This window comes from Diabrotica undecimpunctata, chromosome 9 (assembly GCF_040954645.1).
Source record: "Diabrotica undecimpunctata isolate CICGRU chromosome 9, icDiaUnde3, whole genome shotgun sequence".
Lineage (NCBI taxonomy): Eukaryota > Metazoa > Arthropoda > Insecta > Coleoptera > Chrysomelidae > Diabrotica > Diabrotica undecimpunctata.
In genome coordinates, this window is record NC_092811.1 from 109,008,149 (window position 1) to 109,024,376 (window position 16,228).

General features: G+C 36.2%; 1 protein-coding gene across 2 annotated transcripts in view; it reads right to left on the reverse strand.

Moving 5' to 3' along the window:
* Window positions 1–748: 748 nt before the first annotated feature.
* The window catches only part of TSG101 (tumor susceptibility gene 101), a 30,506-nt gene continuing 15,026 nt past the window's right edge, over window positions 749–16,228 (reverse strand). For both annotated transcript variants that reach the window (XM_072543980.1, XM_072543982.1), the window contains exons 4-7: window positions 11,591–11,696; window positions 10,788–11,173; window positions 1,840–1,973; window positions 749–1,098 (exon numbers count right to left, since the gene is read on the reverse strand). In XM_072543980.1, the coding sequence (XP_072400081.1) occupies window positions 912–1,098; window positions 1,840–1,973; window positions 10,788–11,173; window positions 11,591–11,696 (813 nt within the window). In that variant the 3' untranslated portion in view covers window positions 749–911. The remainder of the gene's footprint in view (window positions 1,099–1,839; window positions 1,974–10,787; window positions 11,174–11,590; window positions 11,697–16,228) is intronic.

Here is a 16,228-nt window from a genome sequence, read left to right on the forward strand (position 1 = left end):
ATGCAGATATCTATTCCGCACGATTGGTACCAGCTAGTCAGAACGGTAAAGAAAAAAAAACCAAAATTTTACAGTGGTGGAATTAAACCACAAAGATTTTTTGAACTTAGATGGCCTTTATGAAACTTCTCTTTCATTGAAAAAGAAAGACAGTCAAGGAAAAGTATTTAAATGGACAGAGCTGCGGTGGCTTAGGTATGTAACCGGTGAAGGGAAATTTTTTTTGAAGTGTAGTCTTAACGAAGAGGAGCTGTTTCGATGTATGGATTTGGAAAAAAGAAATTCCGAAGAAAATCTTACGCCAGAGGTAACTTTTATTGCTCACAATTTAAAATTGTTAGACGTAGACCAATCCATGACTGAGCTAGCGACTCGTGAAACACAAAATCCCACAACTTCTCATCAGTACATTGAAATGCAGAATGTAGATGACCAGGATGAGATAATGATAAAAATAGATTCTGAATCTGAGGCCTCATCTTTTCGAGAATTTTCCAACACTCCAAAGATCTTTGGAGACGGACAACACACGACACCACGATGACCACTACACTCCCTCCTGGGGGTCAGCATTTAAGAAAGAGATACCTATAAAATGTATTCATTTATCTCACTAGGGTTGTCGAATGGAGCCATAGTAGATATTAATTTAATTAGTATTAATTACCTCGTAATAGATCATTGCTTAATTCGTAACAGTTTCCTTAATTCGTTCGTTTCTCTGGGTGGGGTAAACATATGAATTAACTAACATTTACTTTATATATATTTGTGATTACATATCGCGATAAACAGTGTACAAATCAATAAAAACCTTAATTTTGCGCATAAAACTAAAATATATATTACATTTTGAGTAAAAACATCAACCATAACTCCAAACCATGGCGTGTTCGGATCCTTAAATGCGTTCAAATGGACAAACCGGCCTTTTGGCGACATTTTTGCATTAAAGCTCTGAGCATGAACTGTTTCCTGGACAAAGTTCGCACTTGTCTCAAAAATACGTCTAAATCAATGACACCACATCTCAATGCCTCTCCCATGTAATAAATAGTATCTTCTAAGGCAGCTTCTTCAGCGAATGCATTCAATAACCTAAAATTTATAAAAATTATGAAAACTCTTTGAACAATAAATTTAAAAGATATTAACCTTTTTGCACTCTTAACCTTCTTACACACAAGATATAAACTGCCGCATTTTTAAATGTGATGCATGCTTGAGTTCTATATCGACGGTACTTTCAACCATAGCAGTTTTTGTCGAACTTTTGACAAAAAGGTCTTCCCTAATGTTATCAAGAGAACCGTTTTGTCACTTATTTTTTCACAGAAATGCAAAGGGTTCAAACCCAAACGCATTAAGAACAGACATGTTCACAAAAAAATGTTATTAATATTGAGAAAAAGTTGAGAAAAAGTTTAGGTAGTGAAATCTTTCAATGGTAAAAGGATGAAGAAAGGGTAAAGTATGTGTGATTGCGAAAAGGCGAAGAGAAAACTCAAAATATTATATAAAAATATATTTTGGAATCGATTGCAAAATATACATAAACAAAAATGGTATATGCACTTGTTAATTAACACAGTACAAACAGTACAGTACAAACGGTTAACAAACGGCTTTCCAAATAAAGTCAGTCTCAAAGGCATATAACACTAGCTAGTTTGCTGTGCCTATTCCACAGAGCCTGCAAACAAGAGATTGGTGGGGAAGGTTCGAATATTTAGAGGTAGATAGAACTACTATCAAAGTAGTAAATTGTGTGAGGAAAGGAAATCTGTTGTTGTCAGTGTACCTGACTTGAAGATATAGTACTATAAAATAACTACTTACTGTTTATATAAAGGAGCTGTCGTTGTCACCGCATCATCTACATCTATAGATTCTTGATTACTTATTCGTTCTATGGCCTTATTTAGTTCTTGTTCTTTGTCTTGTAGCATTGTAATATTTTTGTCTAAATCATTCTAAAAATGTGGAAGAACAATTAATAAACACCATATCGTGAATACAGTACAGGGTGTCACAAAAAGATTGACCATAAATTACGAGTATACCACGATTTTTAGTGATGAAAAAAAGTCGATTTGGCCTAACTTACTTATATGCAAAAGTGCATTCAGAAAAAGTTACATTTATAGTTATAAAATAAAACCGAATTTTTTAATATCGCTCCAAAACGGGTTAAAACTTTCTTATGAAAATTTATATTATGTTTAGCATGCCAAGAACAATAGATTTTTGAAAGAAGAGCTTTCTTATCGCTGGATACGGACGGGACTTTACTATTGGCCGAGAGATCTGAAAATGCCATATAAATATACATATAAATAGGCGACATTTTCTACTCTCTGCCTCAGTCTGCTCTCGGTTCCCAAATAGGGTCTCTGTATCCTGGGTGTCCGATGTCATGGCTCTGCTCCGGCTTTACTAGCGTTAGACTCTGTGGCTGAACCTTGTCCACCTGCTACTCCTGTGTTTTTATTTACTTCCTGTGTAAGAAATGTTACTTAACAACTAAAGATGGAAGATACCCAGAGGGTTCTTCGAATAAACTGGTCGAACACCATCTGTAAGGCACCGTGGGATTGTATGTGGCCATACTTTGACAAGCCCTTGCATCCCATATGGTGATATGGCGCCCAACAAATAACACGAGCCGACGACCCAGACTCCCACCGAGCTCAGCTCCACACCAGCAGCTAATGGTATCATCGACCGATTCTGCAGTTCCTGACACTGTCCAGTGTCGGAGGTTTCAGCGACCGAGAAGTCACCGAAGCCACCAGTCCCAGAAGCTACTGAGGCCCCGGAGTAGCCGCGGAGTCACTCCCTGCCCTACCGCAGGTAGTGGTTAGTAACCACGTAGGTGCAGACATACCCCCTATTAAGAAACCGGCTGGCAAACGATTATGGGTTACTGATGGCCTAGAGGAGGACGAAGTCGTTGAAGTCGAAGGTACTGTGATGGAAGACGGTACCTGAAGAAGAAGAAGATGGCCACCAGAAGCTACTGTGCTGTGTTGGGAATAAGGTACAAACTTTTGTTTTTTTTTTCGATTTTTCATAACTTTTATAAACTTTTCACAAACTATTAGGTATAAACTTTACTCTTTCTTTACACTAATGTATTGTATTGTTTTTCTGTTTTAAATATTTTGTTTTTTAATAAATTTCTTTCCAGCCATAGAGTCTCCAAAGGAGGGGGGATGTCATCCTGGTGAATAAGTCGTGGACTGATACGCACCCTGATGCGCATCGCCATGCCTTAAAACTTCTTTCAATTTTACTATTGGCCGAGAGATCTGAAAATGACATATAAATATGCGACATTTTCTGCTCTCGGCCTTAGTCTGCTCTCGGTTCCCAAATAGAGTCTCTGTACCCTGGGAGTTCGATGCCGGGGCTCTGCTCCGGCTTTACTAACGTTAGACTCTGTGGCTGGACCTTCTCCACCTGCTGTGTTTTTATTTACTTCCTGTATAAGAATGTTACTTATCAACTAAAGATAGAAGATACGCAGAGGGTTCTTCGAATAGACTGGTCGAACACCCTCTGTAAGGCACCGTGGGATTGTATAAGTGGCTATACTTTGACAAGCCCTTGCATCCCATATGGCGATAAAATAATAAAAACGACTGTAACGACAGATCGTACGACCACATACTTCTCGCGACCACACACTACGTGAAGTAGTAGTCTCATTCGTGTTTTTTCATAAAATAATAGTTTTTTCATAAAATACAATAATTCATAAAATATAATCGTCATCATCAGTAGCTCGACAACCCTTTCTGGGTCCTGGCTTGTTCTAGGATTTTCCGCCATTCTATTCTGTTCCTTGCTTTGTTTTTCCAGTTGATAATCTTAAGTGTTTTCAGATCTTGTTCCACTTGTTCCATGTATCTAACTTTGGGTCTTCCCTTTGACCTTCTTCCTACTGGTGTTTTCCTCATAATATGTTTTGGTGTTTCAGTCTCCAACATTCGTTCAACATGGCCCATCCAGCGCAGACGATCTTTATGGATGTTATGATCTCGGGTTCATTGTATGCTGTGTATAGTTCAAAGTTATATCTTCTGCGCCATATGTCATTTTCCTTTACCCCCTTATATATGTGTCTAAGGATTTTTCGTTCAAATGTGCCTAATAGGTTTTCATCGCTTTTCGACAGTGTCCATGTTTCTGATCCATATACAAGGACCGGTTTTATCAGGGTCTTGTATATTTTGCATTTGGTTTTTCTTGTGATGTTGTTAGATCTTAGATGTTTAATTAGTCCATTATATGTTTTATTAGCGATATGTATTCTTCTCTTAACTTCTTCACTGACATTGTTATCTGCGGTAACTAGTGAACCTAGGTATGTAAAATTTTTCACGCTTTCGATGTTATAGTCTCCTATTGTCAGATTCTGTAGGTTTCTTTGGCCTGTCGATTTACTGGCCTTCATGTATTTGGTTTTTATTTCATTAATGTTTAGGTCACTGTTTTGTGCCGCTCTCACTCATAAAATATAATAATAAATTAAAAGGTAAAAGAAATAATAAATTAGACTTACTCACAATCAATTTAATTTAACTATCAGACGACCGGTTTCGCTTTCTACAATATGCAAAGCGAAACCGGTCGTCTGATAGTTAAATTAAATTGATTGTGAGTAAGTATAATTTATTATTTCTTTTACCTTTTGAAATGGACTCACACAAGCAACACATTCATGATTTTAATAAATTAAAATAAAATAAACTAAAATCAAATAGAATAAAATAAAATGAATTAATTTAAATTAAAATAAATTAAAATAAAATAAAGTACTTGATAAGAAAGCTGTGCTTCCATGCCTCGGTCACTCCCGGAGTGCCACATCCCATTTTTCTAGATGTTTAGATGGGTCTTTTGTAGTATGATATTAAGTTAAAAAAAAGGAATGGAATGAAATTCCTATTTTACAACTTTTTTTGTCTTGTAGTATTTGTTTGTAAAATTATTAATTTAGAAAATACAGCCACTTTTGTAAATGACAGGCTAGGATAATACAATATTAATTTTCACATATATCAAGTTTAGTATTCGAATAGGAAAATTGTTGTTCTCTCTTGACACTGGCTTGACAGTTATTGTGAACGAAAGTTCTGTATGAATTAATTTGATTGAAAATAAACAATTTCAGTTTTTCTGAAATGACAGATATGCACTTAGTCTTAGGTAAAATAACAAGTTTTGTGTTCCTTTGCATGTGTTAGCAGTAGAATGGAGACATCGCTATGAGAGAAGACAATATTTGACAGCAGCCATAAAAACCGACGAAAGAGAAAGATCAATAGAAAGATAGCAAGAAGAGTGGAACAACAAGGAATGTTGCTCAGTGGGCCAAGATGCTGATCCCAAGCCTAAGGGACTGGGTGGACTGTGGTCACAGGTGACTGAATTACTTTCTGGTGCAAGTGCTCACAGGATATGGGTATTTTAGGACATATCTTCATAAATTCAAAAAGACAGATACAGATAAATGCCTATAATGTGAATACTCTGACACATTTACTCACACAATGCTGGAATTGTATAGATGTACAGTGGACAAAAACAGAATGTATAGAGAAATAGGTATGAACCCTGTTACTGTGAGAGAGATGATCTTGAAGATGACGGGAAGTAAGAAGAGATGGAATATTGTACATAATTACATTCGAACGCTAATTAAAAAGAAAGAAGAATTGGAGAAACATCAGACGGACCAATGATAGATAAGATATAGATAAGAGAAGGGAGTGATGCGAAAGTGTCGTCAGCCTTACAGCTCGGAGTACAGTGCGTGCGACAGTCAACTGCGCACAAGTAGGAAAGGGTGGTTTTAGTTGGTATGCAGGATAACAGGAAGGCATCTATTTGCAGGACCTCCTTCTTCTAAGGGGAAATGGGCTCGGATGTGCTCTACCCGGAATCCAACACACGCCAGCCATCCCTAGGGATGGGTTAACTTGGTACGGTTTTTAGAAATTTCCATTCTCAGAGAGAGAGAAAAAAATTAATTATGGAATGTCAAGGGAATGGTGCGGAGGCAGCAACGCGTTATGAAGATAATAATAGAAATTTACCGAACAATTCCTTGCAATTGATGGCTATTTAAGAGAAACTCTCGACTTTTTACAAAACAAGTGCATGGTAATAGTGGTCGCGAAAAAAACCGTGCAACTGATATGCTATTCTAGACCGTATGGATGACCACTAAGTAACAAGCATAAAGGTGATATCTGCTGTATAAGGGGTATGTCGTATGAAAGTGTGGAGAACGGTTAAGAAACAGTTACTTCATCCCTTCCATGTAAAAGCAGTTCAAGAATTACTTCCACAAGACCATCATGGACTAGCACGCTGGATAGGAAAAGGGTCCGATGCACCAATTGAATGGGCACCACCGCAAGGTCCAGATCGTGATCCAATGGATTTATGAAAGATTATGTTTATTCCGTGGAAATAACTAGTGCAGAACCATTAAGAAACCAAATTTTAGAAGCTGCCAATGCATTTCGACAGACATTTGATTTTTGAAAATATTCAGTATTCATTGTTGAAACGATATAGAGCCTTATAAAGGAAGGGAGATAGCATTTTGAACACTATTTAAATTAAAATGTTTAAATCTTCTGTTCCCAATTGAGGGTTAATAATAAACTTAATATATGTATTTGTATTTTTAAAGATGTAAATTTTGGGCTACCGGTTTCAAGGCTTCAAACCGGTAGCCCAAAATTTACCATCATTAAATAATAAAAACTACTTAAGATTGTCAGTATTGACTAATTTCCCATATACTGGTAATATGGTCTCACATTGGCATCCTTTTCATCATATGTAATATTGCATTTAAAAAAGTGGCTATGTAATGATTTTACAAACAAAAAATCTCACGATCTCACGTTAAGCTGCGGTGTCAGAGTTATTAACCCTTTTGCTCCCGGCGTCCACAATTGTGGACATGCATTTCTAAACGCTCAGTTATACGAAATTATAATAATATCACCGTTTGCTCATGTTGTCAACGTTAGGGGACCTCTAAATATTCCTTATTTCGTACAATAGACCCCATCTGTTGGCAAGTAGAAGAAACGATCGGAAAAGTTTTAGTAAGATTCTGACCACTGTGCAGACATCTATACCGCACAAAGAACAGTAATTTATTTTTAGACTAGATGACTCATCCATACTTTGTAAAAATTATTTATATGTTTGAAATGGTGCATATTTGTGGAATATGCAGTCTCCAGTAAAATAAATTGATATTTGGCTTTGTATTCTTACTGAAAAGTGACGTCCTCACTTGTGGAGTGTGTGAGTAAACGCATTCTTCTAGAGTAGGTAAATATAACACAGTCCATTCATAGTACTTGTTGAAATAAACATATTTGTAATATTTCAGTAGCCAAGATGGACTTAAAGCGGCCTTTGACCTATGAGCAGCTGCTCAATATTATAGAAAATCTTTCAGATATTGAATATATGATTGTTAGACGACAGTTATGACATTGATGCTTCCGAGCAGCAATTTGAAGATTTGGAAGGTAAAAATATTTATTTTAAACTAATATAAACAACTAATAAATATTTATTTTTAGTAGAAACTCAAGAAGAAGACTTACAAACAGAAAATGTAAGTCCAAATGACCCTAATATTGAAAATGAACCTCTCGCAGTAGAAGTGGAGACTGTGGGCCGTGGTTGCTGCGGAACCAAGCACTTCTCGGGTATTTTCTGAAGGTAAGATTAGAGTTTATGATTCCCTTATAAATAATCATCTAACCCCTAAGAATTATATCAAATGGCGTACCAAAGTGAGATCTCCCACTCCACCCATCCAGTGGTTTGTAGAAGATGTAACACCAGTAGTAGAATTGGAGATCCCCTATGCTATCTTCTGCAAGTACTTTACAAGAGATTCATTTGTACGTATGGCAGAGTTTACGAACCTGTATGCTCTGCAGAACCAAATACGATTTTTCGCAACGAGTGTAGAGGAAATGCAAATTTTCGTTGGTATACATATACTTACGAGTGCCCAAAATTGCTGAGAGTATGTCTTTAAGCAGATTTTACTTCTTGAGGCAAACTTTACATTTTGTGGATACAATGGATGACGTTGAGCATCAGGACAGGTTTTGGAAAGTTCGTCCATTGTACGAAACAATACGCGCCCGTTTGCTGTGCCGTTCAAAGGATCACTTAATGTGAATCAATATATAAAAAACAAAACAAACCAAATCCATGGGGAATGAAAATATTTGCAATTTGCGGTGCAAGTGGACATATGTTCGATTTTATAATTTATCAGGAACCTAAAATGGAATTGGATCAAACACAAATGATAGTTTTCGGGCAAAACGCAGCTGTAGTTTTAAAGCTGTATGATCGTATCACAGAGGATAATTGCAAAGTCTATTTTGATAATTATATCTCCAGATATTGGTTGTTACAAACTCTGTGCCAAAAAAATATCTTTGCCATTTGTACTGCACGACAAAAAAAATTTAGTAGCCCTAGCTTCTCTGCTGATAAAATAATGAAAAACCATGGACGTGGTACTACAGAAGAAATAATCAGCAATGATGGAGAGGTAATTATAACAAAGTGGTTTGATAACAAACCTGTAATAATGGCATCAAATTATATAGGAATTGGGACGATCGACAAGTGTAAACGATGGGACAAAACAAACAAGACCTATATAGCAATAAATAGGCCACAGGTAATTAAGCATTACAATTTGTCAATGGGAGGTGTTGACAAATTTAATTTCTTACGAACATTCTTCAGGACCTTTATTAGGTCACGCAAATGGACGTTGCGAATGTACACACATGGTATAGATTTAGCCTGTACGAATGCATGGCTAGAATATAGCAGGCAAGCAACAAATTTGCAAATATTAAAGCAAAGAATCTTAGAGTTGGTGCACTTTCGCGCAGAAATTGTCGAAGTTCTTTTAGCTATAAAAAAACAGTCAATAAAAAAAGAGAATGATCACTTTCGATAAGGTCTGAACCGAAAACACCTAAAAGAAATAACATTGAAGTACCACTAGTGAAGGAAGTAAGATTGGACAATGTAGGACATTTACCTACTGTTGATAAATTGAAAAATGCTTCGAATTGCAAGAAACCTGAATGCAAGGGAAAAACTCGTATATCTTGCCTCAACTTCAAAGTTCATTTATGTTTGACCGATATTAACCATTGTTTTATGGAGTACCACAGTATATAAATTATATATTAGATTAGATTAGATTATGTGAGGTCGTTAAGGCCAAGCGGCCTCACCGCACTTCGACCTATAGAGATCTTTTGTGCATACCTTAATCTAGTTAAACTCTAGAATGCCAATACTTCTGATGAAGTTGATTAGCTTCCTAGGTGACTTGTTTCCTATGTCAGAGGACGCCAGACTGACCTCTCCTAGGAATTTTAGTCTTTTGCAGAACAGTGCTACGCAGTTGCATAGTATATGTTCTGCCGTTTCTTTTTCATTGTGACAGAAACGACAGTTCTCACTATCTGATTTGCCCATCTTCTTGAGATGATATCTCAGAGGGCAGTGACCAGTGAGAAGGCCAGTGACCATTTTGATATCTTTTTTACTCATTTCGAGAAGGCGGTTTGTTGCAGTAGGCGACACTTTTATGAGCCTTTTTGCTTGCCTTTGTCCTGGTGTGTTAGACCAATATGATCTTAGTTGATTGAGTTCCCAGGTACGGAGTTCCTCTCTGATGTGGCTTTTCGATAGTCCACAGAAGGGTTCCGGACCCTGGAATGGGGTATTAGCTCCTTCTTTTGCGAGGCTGTCAGCTTCCTCATTTCCTGCAATTCCCTTGTGACCTGGCACCCACATCACAGTTACATTGTTGCGTTCCGCCAGCTTCTTGAGAGATTGTTTACAGTCCCAAACCAACTTCGACTCACATGTAAATGACTTTAGAGCCTTTAAGGCGGCTTGGCTGTCTGATAAAATAAGGACTCTTGCCCTACGGGTGTCTCGGTTGAGACATTCTTGGGCACTTATGTCTATAGCATGTATTTCTGCCTGGAAGATAGTTGGGGCGTTTCCAAGAGATTTAGATAGCCTGAAATTGGGCCCAGTAACTCCCACTCCTGCCCTTTCATCTATCTTAGATTCATCCGTATACCATACGAGTGAACCTTCTTCCACTTTTGGTTCAATTTCTTCACCCATTTGGTGTTTTTTTATGACCACTTCAAAGGGTGTTTCAAAGTCGAATTTGACTGGCATAACATCTGTCGGCATGTCCTTAGAATCCAATGGAATTTCTTCTAAGATTTTCAGATGGCCAACTAGATCTCCAGGTTTCATTATTTGTGTCTGTCGCAGTTTTAAGGCGGTAGTTACTGCCTCCCTCCTTATGCAGAACTGCAAGGGAGGAAGGTTCAGCATCGCCTCTAGAGCTGCAGTGGGACATGTTGACATTGCCCCTGTGATTCCCAGACAAGCTAGCCGCTGCACTTTTTGAAGCTTGGCGTTAGCTGTTGTTTGTAAATTATATTATATTATAAATTAAATTATATATAATGTACATTGAATAAATATTATCATTGTTCTCAGAAATTGAAATTTTGTCTACAATAACCCCCGATATTTTTGTTTTAAAATTGTATGTCCACCCAGTATGAACCATACACGAAGAGTATAGCAGCGACGTTTTAATCACAAAATATGCTCTACGAGAGTAAAATTTATTGAATAAAATAACACAAAAAATGACAAATAAATACCTTTTCTTTTTCTAATCGGCTCAATATACCGTCCAACTTCAATTTTCCTTGTTTCAACTCCTCTTGTGTCCTCTTGAGCGTCTCTAGTTCAGCTTGATTCTGCTGAAATTGTTCCTTCATTCTTCTAAGCAGCTTCTCTTCCAAAGCTGTCAACAGAGATTCTCTGATATGTTCTTCTTTTATAGTACCTGTACCTGAGGCCTGAGTTCCTGGAGGGCCGAAATTAAATGGATATTGTGGTTGTGTAGACGGGTAGGGTGGATACCCTTGAAAAGAGTTGTTGCTTGTTGGAGGATATGGAGGATACCCGCCGAAACCTCCTGATGCTGGTGGGTAGGGGGTAGGATACGGAGGCATATAACCTCCGGATGGTTGAGGCATGAAAGCTGAAATAGAATAAGCATATTGTAACGATTATTTATTTAATTTACACGGTGATATTTATATACAATATTTACTTGTTTACTTATACAATTGCTTCGCTTAAATTCTAAAATACAAACTTACTCTACATAACGAAAACCGGTCTTTTTATATCTAACGATACTCGAGATAATAGAGGTTGTATCAAAAGTCAATATATTACAAAAGTCAAAATTTTAGAATATTTAAAAGCTGACGATCTAAGACCCGGATGCCTATCAAGTGTCACACAGATGAAGTTATCTTGAGATATTAGTCAAATCATCAAGCGCTCAAGAGCATATACTGGAAATGCGGTCGATGCCGGGCGTTTAGTAGCTCCTTCTTAATGAGCCGTCTCATCAAACAAATATGCTTTAAATTGAATTGTGTATACTTACAATTTGACGGATACGATTCATTGTCTTTAGCTCTGGCAAATACTGGAGGTTGTTCGCCAAATGTAACAATCATAACTTGGATTAATCCTAGCAAATCTGATTCGTTCTGAAAAATAAATAACACAAAAATATAAAGCAAAACAGAACTAGCATTATGATAGCAAAAAATAACAAGTATTATCATATTTCTCTAGTGGTGGGAAAAAGACATAAATCGAAATCTGTTGTTTTTCAGGAGGATTTATTAAAGGTTTCATTCTTGTCGTATAAATCCATTTTTAAATTAAACTTACATTTATACTAATATTATAATACGATATATTAACCAAACCTATAGACAATAATAAAGTAAATTATGTCTTTTCAAATTTATGATTTTTGATTGACTTAAGTCTTCTGGATCTTACTTTGATTGCGATTGCTGACTTAAGTCTATATGAACTACCATGCTAGCCATTAAGTATAGTAATGTTGACAAGACTGTTATTATGGTTAAATAATAATAAGTATCGTAGTAGTCGAATAACATATAGAAACACAGGTAAATACAGAAACGTAAAATAATGGATGAAGTTTTATTCGCTGAAAAAAAAAACAATACAAGTAAAATACATCACTGCAAATGTTTATTACGTATGTACCTCTTCTAAGTCTGGATTTTGCATTTGGATTGTCTGGATTGTCAGCTGTTGCATTTGAATGTACAAGTTGCTCATAAAAGCCTTTGTACACATCTGGAATAAGGGGTAGTAATTCCAAGAGATCATCTTTCTTGGCCTTGGAGATTGCAAGTGACTCTGTATATTTTTTTGATAAAGAGATTGCAACCGGGCGGTCACGGCGATTTAAATTCAGAATGGAGAAGTCTTCTGTTTCTTGCCATGTGTGAGTGGCCTGACACAAGAAATTTGTGATCGATTTCCTCTAACGAATTTTTCATTTGAAGAACAGTTAAGAACATACTTGCTACGTAGGAATTCTTATTTTGTCCACCGCAAGTATCCGAGTACAAAATCACTTTCTTCACTTCGGGTGGCAAATTCATAAGCTCCTTAAAAAGACACGAAGCAATTTCGTTTGCTCCTCTCATTGCCATCGACTCGTGCCATAAATAACATGAAGCAAAACCATTTTCACAATTGTGTATTGTACGATTGTAGGTCCAATATTTTCTTTTATAAAATGAAACCAATGTTTCTAAAAACGGTGTCGGACACTGTTGTAGGTCAAATGTATAGCACAACACTGAGTGGTCTTCCATTGCTAATTTTTTGTCTTTACTTTTACAAGTATATGCTAAGTCGGCTTCTTCATGATGCTTTGTTTGTTGTTCTTTAAGTGTATTTTTGTTTTCCTCATCATTGGCGATAGTCAACTCCATTTTCAAAACTTCACATTTGTGACATACAACCGTTTTTGGCTTTTTAAAAGCCAGGTTAAGCTTGTGAAACTCGACTTCGTAAATTGTGCGACTAACTGGCTCAGCTGTGGCTACACGGTACAGTCTATACATTTTAGTCAAATTGAGGTCAGCAGGTAAATACAACTTACTATTCACTCGGCGTGTATAATGACTTTCGTATTTGGGGAATGAGTTTATATGGGTTATAACTTGTTTTATTCGCTCAGGAGACGTTTTGTTTTTGGGTATACACTTTCCGCGATTATCGTCCTTGACTACACCAGTTTTACTTTGCGCCTTGTTTTTAAGTGTGTTGCGAATACATTTTTCGGATTCATCTAACTATCCTTGAAAACATTTTTTGCACACCAGTTTTCGTTGTCCGTCAATTTCAAAGGCGTATTTGTAAGTTACTACTCTTTCCTTGCCACTATCGGGTGTTCTTATGCGACGACATTTAATTTCTTGGGAAGTGACACATCTACTTATATAACTCATTCGGCGTTCATGGGTGCCAAGTCGCCAATATTCATCAAATATAGTTTTTCTTAAATCAGCATTTAACCATACATTGCATTTCATTCTGCATGGTACTACCTTCTTAATCTTACGTTTTCGCTGAATTTTTCCTTTAGCAGTAATATATTCTTTTTCGTTTTACTTTTCTTTCTGTTTTTAGTATCCTCGCATAAGGCTTGAAAATCTGCAGCACGTTCTCTTGTTCGTCAATTTGTTCACTTTTTTCGGCTCTATGCAAGCATACTGCATCTTGCTGATTACTTTGGTTGTTACGCTGTTGTACAATATTTTTATTGAGCATCTCTGTACTAGTATTCTGAAATTTATTACTCCTAGTGGAAGGAGCAGCTTCAAGGTCGCTGTCATCTTTTTCATATTCACCATCACTTTGTTTCATTTCAAATACTTTCAAATACTATTATCTGAAAAATAATATCACATTTTATAGTTATACCTACGTTTTTGTAAAATTTCGGTTTTATTTTATTAATAGGAGAATAGTAGTCGTTTATGTGTGGTCAGTGCACAATACAAATACCGTAATATTCAATTTCGTGATTAACAACTTTAAAATGTTAATCTGCACACTCTGTATATAAATGTATATAAAGAATGACCACTATTTAAAGAATTATTGATTTTAATAAACATACCCAATATTACATATAAACCTCAAATTTTGCAATAAAATTCATTTTTGCAGATAAAACAGTATTAAAGGGTAACATACCATTATTTTGCATACCATTATTAATCATCTTCATAATTCTTTTACATCTTTCTGACACTTTTACGTTCGCAAAAACACAAGTAAATACAAATTTTTATCACTGAAAAGCAATACGTGTTTGTTATTGTAACGGGTCATACGGAATTAAGTCAGCCTGTCCTTGGAAAGTGTAAATATACGATTGTAAGGTTGCCGCTGTAAAGAAGACTTTAGTCAACATAAGTCCGTTTGTCCAAACAGAACCGGTTTTACACGACTTGTGTCTATTATATCAATAGAGATTAAAGATACCTTTTCCCAAACACTAGAGATATGTACAGAACATTAAATTATATATGTGTAAAAATTTCACGTAAATACCAATGTGTACCACCAGCATAAATGTATATACTGTGCATTAATTTTTTTAACACATTTAAGTCCGCCACCCCCTCTCCGGCGTTCACCCTACTTCCACAAAAACGTCGCGACCGTCCGAGAGGCGTTTGTGTATGCACCTAATATACTCGTCTATTAATTTGCGCGGCTAGTTTGGATCGGCTAGTGATTTGAGGAGGACATTTGATAGTAGTCCGTCTGCCACGTGTTGGGTTTGGTTTTTGATTGTTTATAGTTTATACTTATTTAAACTGCTTTTTGTTCGATTGGTAAGTCTGGGTGTATTTATGATTATTTATTAATTAATTATTATACTAATTAATTATTTGATACACATATATGTATAAATAAAAGATACATGATGTTATTAACAACAATCATTTCAAAGTGTACAAAACAAATAGAAAAAATGACGTTCACCGCCCGACAGGCGTTGATCAGCACACAGAGTGCGAGTAATATGTTTTTTTGCTTGCAGAAATTATGGAAAATAAACCAGGACCTTCTAAAATGGTAAAATATGATCCTAAAAAAACACCGTAAACTAAGAGAAGCTGAATTATTAGCTGCTTTGGAAGAATCGGACGAGATAAACCCCTTCGAAAATAATAGCGATGATCCAGATTATTTGAGCGGAAGCGATAATGAGTCCGAAGAAGACTTAATTTTACAACCTTCACAAATTCCCGGTTGTTCATCTACCCCTACAGTAGCCTGTCGTTGTTCATCTACCTCTGCAGTTTCCTCAGACATGGAGACTATTGCACAAAATGATTGGAGTTTTACTGAAATTCCAAATCAAAGTTTATCGTTTATTAAGCAGGTTTTATGGTTGACGTAACTTCCACAAACCCTTTTGATTACTTCCAACCTCTAGTGACAGATGATTTTTTAACATGTTGTGTGAGAAGGCTAACAAACATGCCATCGATTTAATTGTCCAAAGCTTACGAAATTAACCAATAATAACGTCATGGTATGATGTCAATGTAACGGAAATGAAAAGATTTCTAGGTATGCTTTTTCATATGGGGACTATCAAATAAAACCGAATGAACGACTATTGGAAAAAAAATTATCTGTTCAACCTACAGTGTTTTTCGTCCTTTATGAGCCGCAATCGGTTCTTATTGATTTTGAGACGCTTGCAGTTTGAGGACACAACACTAGAGCCACGATCTCAATTGGGAAAGATTATGCCATTAATAAATTATTATAACAATAGAATGATACAAATATATTATCCCAACAGGGAACTCTGTATCGACGAATCGGTGGTTTTGTGGAGAGGCCGTTTAAAATTTCGGCAATATATTAAAGGAAAGAGTTGTGAAAGAGTGAGAAAAAACATACAGAAAAAGTTGTTTTAAATCTTTTGGCAGAGAAATTGGACAATGACCATTCTCTGTTTATGTATAATTTTTACAATACTCTAAAGCTTTCTGAGAAACTCTTACTGAGAAAAACTTAAGTGACAGGAACCTTACGTTCAAACAGGTAAGAAAATCCCGAAGCAGTCATAAAGACAAAACTAAAAAAAGATGAATTGGTGGTTCAATACAATTCACAAGGAATTTGCATAATTAAATGGAGAGATCGTCGTGAAATA